Source organism: Meles meles, chromosome 9 (genome assembly GCF_922984935.1).
Source record: "Meles meles chromosome 9, mMelMel3.1 paternal haplotype, whole genome shotgun sequence".
Lineage (NCBI taxonomy): Eukaryota > Metazoa > Chordata > Mammalia > Carnivora > Mustelidae > Meles > Meles meles.
The window spans coordinates 74,929,901-74,945,205 of record NC_060074.1 but is presented as its reverse complement, the minus strand read 5'-3'; the positions used below and the strand labels follow the sequence as shown (position 1 = coordinate 74,945,205).

The window sequence follows — 15,305 nt, the reverse complement described above, 5'->3', positions numbered from 1 at the left end:
TACACTTTTGCACAAAGTCTTATTGAGAAACAAAACTTTGTGACAAAGGTATATAAAGATATATTTTTTTCTGTATTCTTGTTTGATACGTGTATAGAACTAGTGAATAGAGAAAATGTGGAATTTTACACACATATATTCTTCCAGAAACCATCTAAGACAGGATTCAATAAAATTGCATAATAATTAAGTGACTAAAAGATAAAAAAACAAGGGTTATGTAATGAAGAAGAAACTTAGTTATACATGATGAACATTTATGCTAATAAATTGGCTGTAAATGAATGTAAAATTTAGCTTTGAATTTCCTGCAACTTACGACAAATGAAAAAATCTAATTCTTTCATCTTAGTAAGAAAAAATATAGTATACCAGGGGCTTCATATTGAAATATTTAAAGGAATTTGTTATTTTGATTATTCATTTGATCTTCACATGAAACAGAGAGCAAAATAATGAACAAAGAGAAATACCTAAGTGTTTAAATGACCTCTCATTTGCTAACATTAACACCGAAGCCCTTTCCATATGGTTGATTCTAGTAGTATTATATTCTATTATTTATTTCAAAGAATATATGAACCTTATTTGAAGCAAAAATTTTAAGTTGTTTGACCCTCATTACTCATGTTCATGCATTTTCCTCAATTCTCAGCAGCCTTCTCTTTTACATGGAGCTTAGTCACATGTTTAAGGTCATTGCATTTTGTACCACAGATCCTCATGAGGGCTGGTTTCTTCACGTAGGGTTTTTTGTGACTGAATTTTATGTGTCTTCATTTCTATAAAGATACAAAGTGAGCTACAACAAGCAAACTGGGGAGTGCAGACTGGTGATTTCAATGACCTTTGCTGATGATGCTGGAGAATACACTATTGTCATTCGTAATAAGCATGGCGAGACGTCTGCATCTGCCTCCCTGCTTGAAGAAGGTAAAGGCAGCTCTGAGTAGTTTCTGTGTGCATGATAGGAAAGGAATGCCAGGAAGGAGGAGTGCTATGTGTTTGCCAAAAGGCCTGTTAAAACATCCCAGTTCTGATATCCCAGCTCTGTCTCCATTGCTACCTTGGCCTCATCTGAATAGGAAATGTTTTAGACCACATGGCCCCAAAAGCCATACTGGTGTTAAACTTCAAGGTTCTAGCACCAGTTTCTATTTGGTGCATTTATTTCTAGGCATATTTTGAAGATGCAGGGATTCCAATTCCAGTTGCCTTCCAGATCCAGGCAGATGATATTAGTGAGTCCCATGAAGACACTGGCAAACTGGAGAGCCCGTGCCCTGTCTTAAGGGCACAGTAGCTGCCCACCCACTGTGTTGTCACCAGGCACACACATGCCAGGCTCTGTGTTCCTAGAGTTTCTGAAGTTTTAAAGGAAACCTGGAAGGGCACGTTGGTGGCTCAGTTGGTTGGGCATCTAACTCTTGGTTTCAGCTAGGGTCACATCTCAATGTCATGAGATTGAGCCCTGCATCAGGCTGCAGGCTCAGTGGGCAGTCTGCTTGAGGTTCTCTCCTTCTTCCTCTGTGCCTCCATCTGTGGGTACACACACATGCATTCTCTTTCTCTCTCTCTCTCTCTCTCTCTCTCTTTAAAACAAATGAATAAATCTTAAAGAAAAACAAAGAAGAACCTGAAAATCAAGATTTTCAGTATTCAAAGTAATATGACAAAAAGTATAATGGCATTCAGGCCAAACAAAATGTATCTGTGGGTCACATTTACTTTTGCTTAATTGTTCACATTATAGTGGACATTCCAGGTTCTGTCTCATTTGATCTGCACAACACCCCTTAGAGAAAGTTATTATCCTTATTTAGCAGACAAAATACTCAAGACCCATGGAGATAAATGAATCGCCAAAAACCACACAGTAAATTAGGAAGAGCACTAGGCTAGATCCTAAAGAACTGACCAGTAATGTAAAGGTCTTTCTACGATAGTAGCAGCTGCTTTGACTTATAAATAAAAATTTGGTTTGAGAATTCAACTTAATATAGATTGAGCACTTTGATGGTAAAATTTGGGAAATTCAGCTTTTGACTATCAATTTTTCCTAGTGTAGGGCTTGCCTGAATGAAGTGGCATGAACACTTTTTTATAGAAATACTAAACTTATGTTCCTAAAACAAACAAGCAAAGTGGTGGGGGGTGGGGAAGAGAGTGAAAGAGACAAACCAAAAAGGAGACTCTTAATTGTGGAAAGTGAACTGAAAGTTACCAAAAGGGAGATAAGTGGCGGGTGGTGTGGGGAGTGACACGGGTGATGGGGATTAAGGAGGGAACTTGTGCTGAGCCCTGGGTGATTATGCAAGTGTTGAATCACTCTGTTGTGCACTTGAAACTAATATCACACTGTATATTCACAACTGGAATTTAAATAAAAACTTAAAAAAAAATAATGTATGTTCTTAACTTCTAGCTGAGTATGAGTCACTGATGAAGTCCCAGCAAGAAATGCTTTACCAAACACAAATGACTGCATTTGTGCAAGAACCTAAAGTTGGGGAAATAGCACCTGGATTCTTATACTCTGACTATGAAAAAGAGTATGAAAAAGAACAGGCCTTAATTAGGAAAAAAATGGCCAAAGATACTGTAATGGTCAGAACTTTTGTAGAAGAACAGGTGAGTAGAACAATCATGACCAAGTAAATCATTTCATAAGTTATGAAATTAGCACCCACAATGTCCCTCTTTTTGATTTTTTCCTTTTCCTGGGATGGGGTCAGGGTTAAACTATGATTAGTGGGTCTAGATTCACTGTTGATGAGTTTCCTTAATCTTCATGACATGCTGCACAACATGGCTTTAGAAATAGGGATTCCATATATGAAGGAAAAGACAAATATTGGAACAACCAAGTGCACTACTGCCCAGATCCTTTTGTCTGCAGGATGGACATTCCAAACATAATCCGTGGCCTAGACTATCATTGACCCAAGATGCCACAGCATGAACTGACAAAGATGATGATAATGCAGATTAAAAAACAAAACAGTGACTCATCTAATTCTCAACAAAAACAAACAGCCTTCTAGATTTTTCTCCCAGTCAAAAACTTGAATCAATCCTTATCTCTAAAACTAACACTCTTAAAGATTATTTCCTTCCATCAGGATATATATATTTTTAACAAACTGTCATTTTTTTTTTTTTACTATATAGGAATTCCATATCTCTTCCTTTGAAGAGAGGCTTATCAAAGAAATCGAATACAGAATAATAAAGACTACGTTAGAAGAACTTCTTGAAGAAGATGGAGAAGAAAAGATGGCAGTTGACATTTCAGAATCTGAAGCTGTTGAAGCAGGATTTGACTTAAGAATAAAGAATTATAGAATTCTTGAGGGGATGGGTGTTACCTTTCATTGCAAGATGTCTGGCTATCCATTACCCAAGGTAAAAATATAAACATCAGGTCTCCAGGTTATAATAAAGATACAAATCAGTTACAGTAACTATTTTATCTAAATTTTTTTCAAATATGCATGATATTTTTTGCAGATTGCATGGTACAAAGATGGCAAACGCATCAAGCATGGAGAGAGATACCAAATGGACTTTCTGCAAGATGGCAGAGCTAGTCTACGCATACCTGTTGTTCTTCCAGAAGATGAGGGCATCTATACTGCATTTGCCAGCAATATGAAAGGAAACGCAATTTGCTCAGGGAAATTGTACGTAGAGCCTGCTGCGCCTCTTGGTGCTCCGACTTACATACCCACACCAGAACCAGTGAGCAGAATCAGGTAAGACTTGGAATAATTTGGGTTGATGAAGATTTAAATTGTTTAAAAGACCAAATATCCAAGTAACAAACTGCTATTGTATGAGGGACCAAAAAAAAAAAAAAAAAAGAAGGCTGAGAAGCACAGAAACTTGCCATTAGCCATACAGATAATTGCCAAGCATTTTTATTTCTTACCCCTGTGTAAGGTGAACAAAGCGTTTTCCTTGGAGTGGCATGCTATTCATTTTCCAGTGCTGTAACTAATGTAGTGAAAACTACCAAGGTTTCCTTAACACCTAATTTTACATATGTTATCCCTTCTTTATACAACAACCCTGCAATGTAGGTGTTATTACTGCTTTGGAAGCGGGAGCACTTGATCTCTGGGAGCCAAAGAAAATTATCTTCGTTCACCCAGCCTGTAGGTGGTGGTGCCAACACTTGAAATCCAATCTAAGCCAGTCTGGCTGCAATGTATAGATAGGGTTTGGGCTTTTTACAAATATAATTTCTATGTTTTCACTTTGCTTGGATAAAAAATTATATTTCTCTTTTTCTATAAATGTGTTCATTGGTTTATTTAACCAACCCATATTTATTGAGATGTTTTGGCAGTTGAATCAGAAGGGTTGGTGACTAATTAAAGGCAGGTGGTGATTGAAAGACTATTAAAAATTGTTCCAAGATTTTTAAGGCTGGGTACCTGGCTGTGTTGAAGAACTACTGACTGGAATGGAGGATATATGAAAAACATAGATTTGGGGGCAATGATAATGTATTCTTTTTTGAATCCCGGTGATTTTGAAGTGCCATCTAATATGTACATGAAGCCAGTTCTAAAATAGTGTTAAGAAAGAGGTTTGTTTATTTTGCTGGGTTTTCTCTGTGCCTCATGCAAATACTCTGTTTTGCCTTGGTTTTTCAGATCTATCTCTCCACGTTCAGTGAGTAGATCTCCTATACGCATGTCTCCTGCACGCATGTCCCCTGCACGGATGTCCCCCGCACGGATGTCCCCTGCAAGGATGTCCCCTGGACGTAGGCTAGAGGAAACAGATGAGTCACAACTTGAGAGACTGTATAAGCCAGTCTTTGTGTTAAAGCCTGCTTCTTTCAAATGTTTGGAAGGGCAAACAGCCAGATTTGACTTAAAGGTCGTTGGTAGACCTATGCCAGAGACTTTCTGGTTTCATGATGGTATGTATGATCAGTTTTTTGTTTTTTTTTTTTTTTTTGTATGATCAGTTTTTACTTACAAGTCATTAAACACAAAATTAAGTTTATATGTGTGTTATAGAAGTTAATTGTTTAAAAATAATTATTTTTAATATATGTTTTCTTTTTTACTTAATTTTTTATAGGCCAGCAAATTGTCAATGATTATACCCATAAAGTAGTCATTAAAGAAGATGGTACCCAGTCACTGATTATTGTCCCTGCAATGCCCAGTGATTCTGGGGAATGGACTGTCATTGCCCAAAACAGGGCAGGAAAATCTTCGATTTCAGTGATTTTAACTGTGGAAGGTATTTGCTCTTAAAAAAGGAACTACCTTATCACTGTAAACAAGTATTTCAGTCCTACTCACTCTGAATCAAAACTTTTCTCTTCCAGCTGTGGAACATCAGGTAAAACCAATGTTCGTAGAAAAACTAAAAAACCTCAACATAAAGGAAGGTTCTCGACTTGAAATGAAAGTTAGAGCTACGGGTAATCCCAATCCTGATATTGTATGGCTGAAAAACAGTGACATCATTGTACCTCATAAATATCCAAAAATCAGGTGAGTATGCTTGAAAATAATAAAACTAAGCTCATTATACAAATCCAATAACCAAGGAAGCAATAACTACTCCTGTATTGATTTTTTTTTCCCTTTTTCTAGAATTGAAGGAACCAAGGGAGAAGCTGCCCTTAAAATTGATTCCACTGTCAGCCAGGATTCTGCCTGGTATACTGCAACTGCTATTAATAAGGCTGGCCGAGACACTACAAGATGCAAAGTGAACGTTGAAGTAGAGTTTGCAGAGCCTGAACCAGAGAGAAAATTAATCATCCCACGAGGGACCTACAGAGCAAAGGAGATTGCAGCCCCAGAACTGGAGCCGCTCCATCTGCGATATGGTCAGGAGCAATGGGAAGAAGGTGACCTCTATGATAAAGAGAAACAACAGAAACCATTTTTCAAGAAAAAACTCACTTCCTTAAGACTCAAGCGCTTTGGGCCTGCCCACTTCGAGTGTAGGCTAACACCAATTGGTGACCCAACGATGGTGGTGGAATGGCTCCATGATGGAAAGCCACTTGAAGCAGCCAACAGGCTCCGGATGATCAATGAGTTTGGGTATTGCAGCCTTGATTATGGAGTTGCATATTCCAGAGACAGTGGCATCATTACTTGCAGAGCTACTAACAAATATGGAACAGATCACACATCTGCCACACTTATTGTTAAAGATGAAAAAAGTCTTGTGGAAGAATCTCAGTTGCCTGAGGGGAGGAAAGGCTTACAGAGAATTGAAGAATTAGAGAGGATGGCTCATGAAGGTGCACTTACAGGTGTAACAACAGATCAAAAAGAGAAGCAAAAGCCAGACATCGTCTTGTTCCCAGAGCCAGTAAGAGTACTTGAAGGGGAGACCGCTAGGTTCCGTTGCCGAGTGACAGGTTACCCTCAACCCAAAGTCAACTGGTACCTCAATGGACAGCTGATCCGCAAAAGCAAAAGGTTCAGAGTTCGCTATGATGGCATTCACTATTTGGACATCGTGGACTGCAAATCCTATGACACAGGGGAAGTCAAGGTCACTGCAGAAAATCCCGAAGGTGTGATAGAGCATAAAGTGAAACTTGAGATCCAACAGAGGGAAGATTTTAGGTCTGTCCTCAGGCGAGCCCCTGAACCAAAGCCTGAGTTTCACATACATGAACCTGGAAAACTTCAGTTTGAAGTACAGAAAGTAGATAGACCTGTTGATACCACTGACGCCAAGGAAGTTGTGAAGTTGAAAAGGGCTGAAAGAATTACCCATGAAAAAGTATCTGAAGAGTCTGAAGAGCTGCGCAGTAAATTCAAGCGCAGAACCGAGGAGGGATATTATGAAGCCATTACTGCTGTGGAGCTCAAGTCTCGTAAGAAGGATGAATCCTATGAAGAGCTCCTAAGGAAGACCAAAGATGAGCTTCTCCACTGGACCAAAGAATTAACTGAAGAGGAGAAGAAAGCCCTTGCTGAAGAAGGCAAGATCACTATTCCAACATTTAAACCTGATAAAATTGAACTGAGTCCTAGTATGGAGGCTCCTAAAATCTTTGAAAGAATCCAAAGCCAAACAGTGGGCCAAGGATCTGATGCACACTTCCGGGTCAGAGTGGTGGGAAAACCAGACCCTGAATGTGAATGGTACAAAAATGGCGTAAAGATTGAACGCTCTGACCGAATATACTGGTACTGGCCTGAGGACAATGTTTGTGAACTGGTCATAAGAGATGTTACTGCCGAGGACTCTGCCAGCATCATGGTGAAAGCCATCAACATAGCTGGGGAAACCTCAAGCCATGCATTCTTACTTGTCCAAGGTAATTTGAAGTCTTTGGTTTGATGGATTTGTCTTTATTTATCCGTGACTATCCATTAGTGTATTTCTTTTTCTTTTCTTTTCCCATTATTCAAATTGTGAATTTAATTTAATACAATGTCTTTTTCTCCCCCCTTTCTTTATAGCCAAGCAATCGATCATTTTCACACAGGAATTACAAGATGTTGTTGCTAAGGAAAAAGACACCATGGCAACCTTTGAATGTGAAACTTCAGAGCCATTTGTCAAAGTGAAGTGGTATAAAGATGGTGTGGAGGTTCATACGGGAGATAAATATAGGATGCACTCTGACAGAAAGGTTCACTTCCTCTCCATACTGACAATTGACGCATCTGATGCTGAAGACTACAGCTGTGTACTCGTAGAAGACGAGAATGTAAAAACAACAGCGAAACTTATTGTCGAAGGTAGTAAATAATAATCTCACTATTTACTTCAGTTTTAAAGTCACCATTAGTATGTGATAAAATTAGCTTTGCAGTTTTCCTTTCATAAAAGGAATTATTTGGGAATTGGATATAAGCTGCAGAGCAAGATTTCTAAATTTATACCAGCAATTAAAAATATCGACAATTTGGATTTTTAAAAATCAAGGTTATTTTGATGTCTTGTTTTAAAAATTTTATATTGAAATAAAATTCTGTGCTTTAAAAAATAATTTAGGAGCACCTGGGTGGACTAGTCAGTTAAGCATTTGCCCTTGGCTCAGGTCATGATCCCAGTGTCCTGGGATGGAGCCCCACTTTGGGCTCCCTGCTCAGTGGGGAGACTGCTTCTCACTCTCCCTTTGCCCCTCACCACCCCCACTCTCTCTCTTTCTCTCAGATAAATGAATAAAATCTTTAAAATAAATAAATGATTTAAATATCAAAATAACTTCTTTTTATTAAAAATTTATTTCTCAGTCCATCAACAGGTTGCTATTAAGAATATTCCTGATAGCATGGGAGACTTAAGAGATTTACAAAGAATTTTTTCTAGATGTGTAGCTCTCCAGAGGAAGTAACTTCTCTTTATCTTATGCCTCAGGTGCAGTTGTTGAATTTGTGAAAGAACTTCAGGACATAGAAGTTCCAGAATCGTTTTCGGGAGAGTTAGAGTGCGTTATATCCCCGGAAAATATAGAAGGCAAATGGTATCATAATGGTGTGGAGCTGAAGTCCAATGGCAAATACACAATTACATCTCGCCGTGGACGTCAGAACCTCACAGTTAAGGATGTGACCAAAGAGGACCAGGGAGAATACAGCTTTGTTGTCGATGGGAAAAAGACAACCTGTAAACTAAAGATGAGACGTAAGTCTGCCTGTTCCTTTTGGTCTACACTGAATATCATCATGGCTTTTTGGTAAAGAAATGACCGTAAAGTTCTTTTTTCTCCCTGTATTTCACAGCCCGCCCCATTGCTATCCTACAAGGACTTAGTGATCAAAAAGTCTGTGAAGGGGACATTGTCCAGCTTGAAGTGAAGGTCTCCTTGGAGAACGTGGAGGGTGTCTGGATGAAAGATGGCCAAGAAGTGCAGCCCAGTGACAGAGTTCACATTGTGATAGACAAGCAGTCCCATATGCTGCTCATCGAAGACATGACTAAGGAGGATGCTGGAAATTACTCCTTCACCATTCCATCCCTTGGACTGTCAACCAGTGGGCGTGTCTCTGTCTACAGTGAGTGCAACTTACATATTTTTATGGGTACCCTGTTAATGGGTAGAGAACTTTAATAAGCAGGCATTTAAAGCAAAATCCACTTTCATAAATCTTTTATTTGTGTGTGTGCTTTTACAGGTGTTGATGTGATAACTCCTCTAAAGGATGTTAATGTGCTTGAGGGCACCAAGGCTGTGCTCGAATGTAAGGTCTCAGTCCCTGATGTGACTTCCGTTAAATGGTACTTAAATGATGAACAAATCAAGCCTGATGATCGCGTACAAGCCATTGTCAAAGGCACTAAGCAGCGACTAGTGATTAACAGGACGCATGCTTCGGATGAAGGACCTTACAAGCTGATGGTTGGGAGGGTTGAAACCAGCTGTGATCTCTCTGTGGAAAGTAAGGATTCTTCCATTTAAGTTATCAGTGTCTTAAGCCTTCTATTTTCCCAGTGTGATATTAACCAAGTGATTATTTTTTTTCCCCAGAAATTAAAATTATCAGAGGTCTGCGTGACCTTACCTGTACAGAAACCCAAAATGTGGTCTTAGAAGTTGAGCTGTCCCATTCAGGAATTGATGTTTTGTGGAATTTTAAGGGCAAGGAAATCAAACCCAGTTCTAAATATAAAATTGAAGCGCATGGAAAAATATATAAGTTGACAGTTCTAAATATGATGAAAGATGATGAAGGAGAATACACGTTTTTTGCCGGAGAAAATATGACATCTGGAAAACTTACTGTGGCAGGTTGGTATATTTATCATTCAATCTAACTTCTTATGTGGGGAAGTCATTTTAATTTAAGAAACTGTGGCCCATTCCCTTTCAAATTCCCATCAGTTTTCACTTCATGCCTCTGCTTGTGCTGTTCTTAAAGCTAGTAGTTCCCTCAACACTGTCCCCACCGTGTTCTCCTAGGCAGACCTACCTCAGTTGCCATTTCCTTTGATGCCTTCCTTCATCTTCCCATCTGTGTAAGACCTTACTACTCCAACTATTGGATTATTTTCCGTGTGTCTCTTCCATGGCCCTTAGCACATACTTGTGTTATTGCCCCATTTCTTCTTCTCACACCAGAGTATAAGCCTCCAAATCTGGAAATGCTTCATTCTTCTCTGTGTTCTCCAACATATTGCACATGATAGGTGATTAATAAGCAGTGGTTGAACTGAGCTTTGTTTAAACTTTCCTACTCTAAGGTGTATTTCTTTTTTTTTTTTTTTTAAAGATTTTATTTATTTATTTGACAGAGAGAGATCACAAGTAGGCAGAGAGGCAGGCAGAGAGAGAGGGAAGCAGGCTCGCTACTGAGCAGAGAGCCCGATGCGGGACTCGATCCCAGGACCCTGAGATCATGACCTGAGCCGAAGGCAGCGGCTTAACCAACTGAGCCACCCAGGCGCCCTCTTTTTTTTTTAATCACTCTTGTTTCTTTAACTTTTGTTTCCTTTTTTCCCTTCTTATTTGTTTTATGAACCAAATGAACATTTTAAAATGTAAGTCAGCGTATCTGTGTATCTCTGTCTTATGAGATGAAGTAGACCTTTCTCATTCAGCAGAAGTCCCTTGCTCTAAAATGAAAAATCAAAAACAGAAATCAACTGTCAAGAAAAAACTAGAAGTCATCATAAATGTGTTTGGTTCATTACAATATAATTATTGAGGAGTACAATATGACATGGGGATTATATTGTAAAGTCCATGCAGGAATTGTGTATCCCACTTTATCTTATATGTTATCACATTATAATATTTCCTCAGATTTTTTTTTATTATTTTTTTCCATTTTATTTATTTTTTCAGCGTAACAGTATTCATTCTTTTTGCACAACACCCAGTGCTCCATGCAAAACGTGCCCTCCCCATTACCCACCACCTGTTCCCCCAACCTCCCACCCCTGACCCTTCAAAACCCTCAGGTTGCCCCAGCCTCCCACCCCTGACCCTTCAAAACCCTCAGGTTGTTTTTCAGAGTCCATAGTCTCTTATGGTTCGCCTCCAGATTTTTGACCATGAAAAAATACTTCTGAAACAAAACTTTAGGCCCTGCACTTTGATATGTCTTATATAAATCACGTTTTTAAATGTGTGCAAACAAGGAAAATCTATGAGCCTCTATGTGATTTCACTCAACACTTACTAAGGACCTACCATAGGCAAGACACTGCTAGAAACGACACAAAAATGAATAAGGCATGATATTTTTTTCTTGAGAAATTCACAATTTAGAAAGGGGCAGATACGTTAGCAGCTAACTTGCTGAAGAAGTTAATTTATTCTGCCAGTGGATAGTGGCCATGGAGGCAATATGGGGAAGTTTCATGAAAGAGATGACACATGCCAAAACAGTGATTTTTGGGGGTGCCTGAGTGGCTCAGTTGGTTGAGTGGCTGACTCTTAATTTTGGCTTAGGTGATGATCTCAGTGTCCGGGACCAAGCCCTCCATCAGGCTCTGTGCCCAGGCAGGAGTCTGCTTGAGGATTTCTCTCCCTCTCCCTCTGCCTCTACCCTGTTCGTTCTCAAAGTAAATAAATAAATGTTTTTTAAGAAAAATAGTGATTTTTAGTATATAAGAATCTTTAATCTTATAGAAATATTGATGACTGAACATTTTCTTAGCACATCTTTTCCCAATCAAATATTAGATATATTTGCAGCAAACAGTCCTTAGAAGATGTAAGTAGAATACTTTTGAAGGAGAAATTGAGTTAGAGGCCATCCAGGTGGTGTTGTTCTCAAAACTCTCTATTAAAGGATGCTATCGCTTTGCAAAGCCTTCCTGATTCCAGTGTTTCCCCTGGTTGTCAGTCATGCATACTAGAAATAGGGATTTTTGTGATATATTCTCAATACGGATAAAGATAATTCTAGACATTTCATGATATTCAAAATCATGTTTTAAAATTTGATATTTTATATTTAATTTTTCAAAGATTTCTTTTTTGCATAATATTTTTTAAAGGACTCACAGTTACACTTGTCTTTTTCCAAAGGGGGGGCCATCTCTAAGCCACTCACTGATCAGACGGTGGCTGAATCGCAGGAAGCTATATTTGAATGTGAAGTTGCCAATCCAGATTCAGAAGGAGAGTGGCTGAAGGATGGCAAACACCTACCACTGAGTAACAACATCCGGAGTGAATCTGATGGCCACAAAAGGAGACTTATCATCGCTGCCACCAAATTAGACGACATTGGAGAGTATACCTACAAGGTGGCCACCTCCAAAACATCTGCTAAACTCAAAGTTGAAGGTTTGTGCTATAATAACAGATGTATTTGTTCCACGTCATTTTACATTCTTGATAGTCTCATTTTTAAAAAGTCAGAGGTATAATCATTCGGGATGCCATAAATCTTTATTTCACAAAATCATTATAAACTCTCTCAACTTTCTGAGCCATCTACCACAAGGTGCAGAATTGCTTTTAAGATGTGTTTCTGTGAAGAAGACATTTCTTTGGTTCTAGCTCAGAGGAACAGCCTAATTAGACACTCTCATTCTCCATTCCCCTCTTGCTCTTCTCCAGTCTTTTAAGCTACTTTGCAAAACTTCATCTCATTCTAGTATAGAAAACTCTCGAACTAGATCCCAGGTTTTCCTAAATAATCTCAAGGTGTCTTTTAAAACAGAGGTGATGCATAACTGCAACATTTCTGATAACCGTTTTTTTGCAAGATGACCAGGTAATACTCTTATCCCAGGACTTCTTTTACTTGGCCGTACCATCTTTACTTCCTAAACCAATCATAAATTTGTCTTCAGCTGTCAAAATTAAGAAGACTCTGAAGAACCTCACAGTGACAGAGACACAGGATGCTGTTTTCACTGTCGAGCTTACTCACCCGAACGTAAAAGGTGTCCAGTGGATCAAAAATGGCGTCGTACTGCAACCCGGTGACAAGTACGACATCTCAGTCAAAGGAACAGTTTACACTCTGAGGATTAAAAACTGTGCTGTTGTGGATGAATCTGTATATGGCTTCAAGCTTGGAAAGCTAGGAGCCAGTGCCAGACTGCACGTTGAAAGTGAGTTGATTTAGAAACATTTTACAAGTAGCCAATGTGTGGTTGCCACTAAGTTATCTGTATCACTGAACTACCTCAACTTTCCTCATTAGCTGTCAAGATCATTAAAAAGCCGAAAGATGTGACTGCCTTGGAAAATGCCACCATTGCCTTTGAAGTTAGTGTTTCCCATGACACTGTTCCAGTAAAATGGTTCCACAAGAACGTGGAGATTAAGCCAAGTGACAAGCATAGACTGGTCTCAGAAAGGAAGGTCCACAAGCTGATGCTGCAGCATATTACCCCCTCGGATGCTGGGGAATATACCGCTGTGGTGGGGCAATTGGAATGCAAAGCTAAACTTTTCGTGGAGAGTAAGTATTAGCCCCTTACAGTATTTCCCGAGATGATCCCCATGGGCTCATCGGTTGGTTGGTTGGTCGGTTGGTTGGTCGGTCAGTTGGTTGGTTGGTTGGTTTCATCCATTTTTTTATTTTATTTTTTATTTATTTATTTTTAAAAGATTTTATTTATTTATTTGACAGACAGAGACCACAAGTAGGCAGAGAGGCAGGCAGAGAGAGAGGAGTAAGCAGGCTCCCCGCTGATCAGAGAGCCCAATGCGGGGCTCGATCCCAGGACCCTGGGATCATGACCTGAGCTGAAGGCAGAGGCTTTAACCCACTGAGCCACCCAGGTGCGCCAGTTTCATCCATTTTTTTAAATAAAATATATTAACTGAAGTGCTTTTTGATTTTCCCAAGCATTACATATTACAAAAACCATGAAAAACATTGAGGTACCTGAGACCAAAGCTGCCTCCTTTGAGTGTGAGGTGTCCCACTTCAACGTCCCTTCCATGTGGCTGAAGAATGGTGTGGAAATTGAGATGAGTGAGAAGTTCAAGATAGTCGTGCAAGGGAAACTCCACCAGCTGATCATCATGAACACCAGCACAGAGGACTCTGCAGAATACACATTTGTTTGTGGCAATGACCAAGTCAGTGCTACCCTGAAAGTGACCCGTAAGTAAACAAACAAAAAGTATATATAAAATATTTGGTAAACTCATTGTTATTATATATCCTATACTTTTCCTTCCTGACCAGTTAATCCACTCCAAAAGTCCTTGATTAAAACCTGTACTGAGTGTTCACCCTACGTTAGGCACTAGCATCTTCACCTGGATAAAACTTTCTTATTAGAGTTGCCTTGAAAAGCTACCTATAAAGATGCTATAGTATCTATCCCTAGCTCTCTCTGTTCCTCTGTCACATGGTATTGTCCCATAGAGGGGTACCTGGAAGATAGCATAGCTCATATCCCAGAACTATAATCACCTTCGCAGACAGACTAAACACATTCCGAGTTTTCACTCTGTGCTAGTTATGACTCATATCACACTAAGTCTCCTTGGGTGTATTTCCTTCCCCCTTTGTAGCAATCATGATTACATCCATGCTGAAGGACATCAATGCTGAAGAAAAAGACACAATTACCTTTGAGGTAACGGTGAACTATGAAGGCATCTCTTACAAATGGTTGAAGAATGGTGTGGAAATCAAATCAACTGACAGGTGCCAGATGAGAACCAAAAAGCTCACGCACTCACTGAATATCAGGAACGTTCACTTCGGGGATGCAGCCGAGTACACCTTTGTGGCTGGAAAAGCTACATCAACAGCCACCCTTTATGTGGAAGGTATGGTGTCATAAATGTCTTATCCATACAACTAGATGTCAAACGCACCTTATAAAATATTGATCAGAGCATTAATGAATGGAAAAATAAAATATGGTGTTTCTGTGTAATGAAATATTGTTAGTGATAAAAAGCAAGTGCCAATACATGTGACCACATGGATGAACCTTAAAAAACTTTATGCTAAGTGAAATAAGCTGGTCCCAAAGGACCATGTCATGTCTGATTCCCTTTATAGGAAAGTCAGAATACACAAATCTATAGATACCATAGATGGGTGCCTACATCGGAAGGTCTGGTGGGTGATGACTAAGGATTGTATGTTTTTTTGGGGGGTGACAAGGATATTCTAACATTGATAGTTATGGTTGTACAATTCTGACTACACTGAAAGCCCCTGAATTGTGAGTTATGTCTTAAAGCCATTAGGAAGATTAATTTTTGTACCTGCCCTTTTCCAGCTCGCCATATAGAATTTCGAAAACACATTAAGGACATCAAGGTTCTTGAGAAGAAGCGAGCCATGTTTGAATGTGAAGTTTCTGAACCTGACATCACTGTTCAGTGGATGAAAGATGGCCAAGAGCTGCCAGCCGTGGATAGG

At 39.3% G+C, this 15,305-nt stretch overlaps 1 protein-coding gene across 1 annotated transcript in view; it reads left to right on the top strand.

Annotated features, from left to right (window-relative positions):
• The window catches only part of TTN (titin), a 274,251-nt gene that overhangs the window by 25,571 nt on the left and 233,375 nt on the right, over window positions 1–15,305 (top strand). The window contains 19 exon segments of the mRNA XM_046018787.1: window positions 791–933; window positions 2,426–2,631; window positions 3,172–3,405; window positions 3,511–3,755; window positions 4,662–4,933; window positions 5,098–5,262; window positions 5,351–5,519; window positions 5,622–7,315; window positions 7,461–7,742; window positions 8,365–8,631; window positions 8,730–9,002; window positions 9,123–9,386; window positions 9,476–9,736; window positions 11,984–12,244; window positions 12,757–13,020; window positions 13,113–13,373; window positions 13,764–14,024; window positions 14,441–14,701; window positions 15,163–15,304. Coding sequence (XP_045874743.1) covers window positions 791–933; window positions 2,426–2,631; window positions 3,172–3,405; window positions 3,511–3,755; window positions 4,662–4,933; window positions 5,098–5,262; window positions 5,351–5,519; window positions 5,622–7,315; window positions 7,461–7,742; window positions 8,365–8,631; window positions 8,730–9,002; window positions 9,123–9,386; window positions 9,476–9,736; window positions 11,984–12,244; window positions 12,757–13,020; window positions 13,113–13,373; window positions 13,764–14,024; window positions 14,441–14,701; window positions 15,163–15,304 — 5,925 coding nt within the window.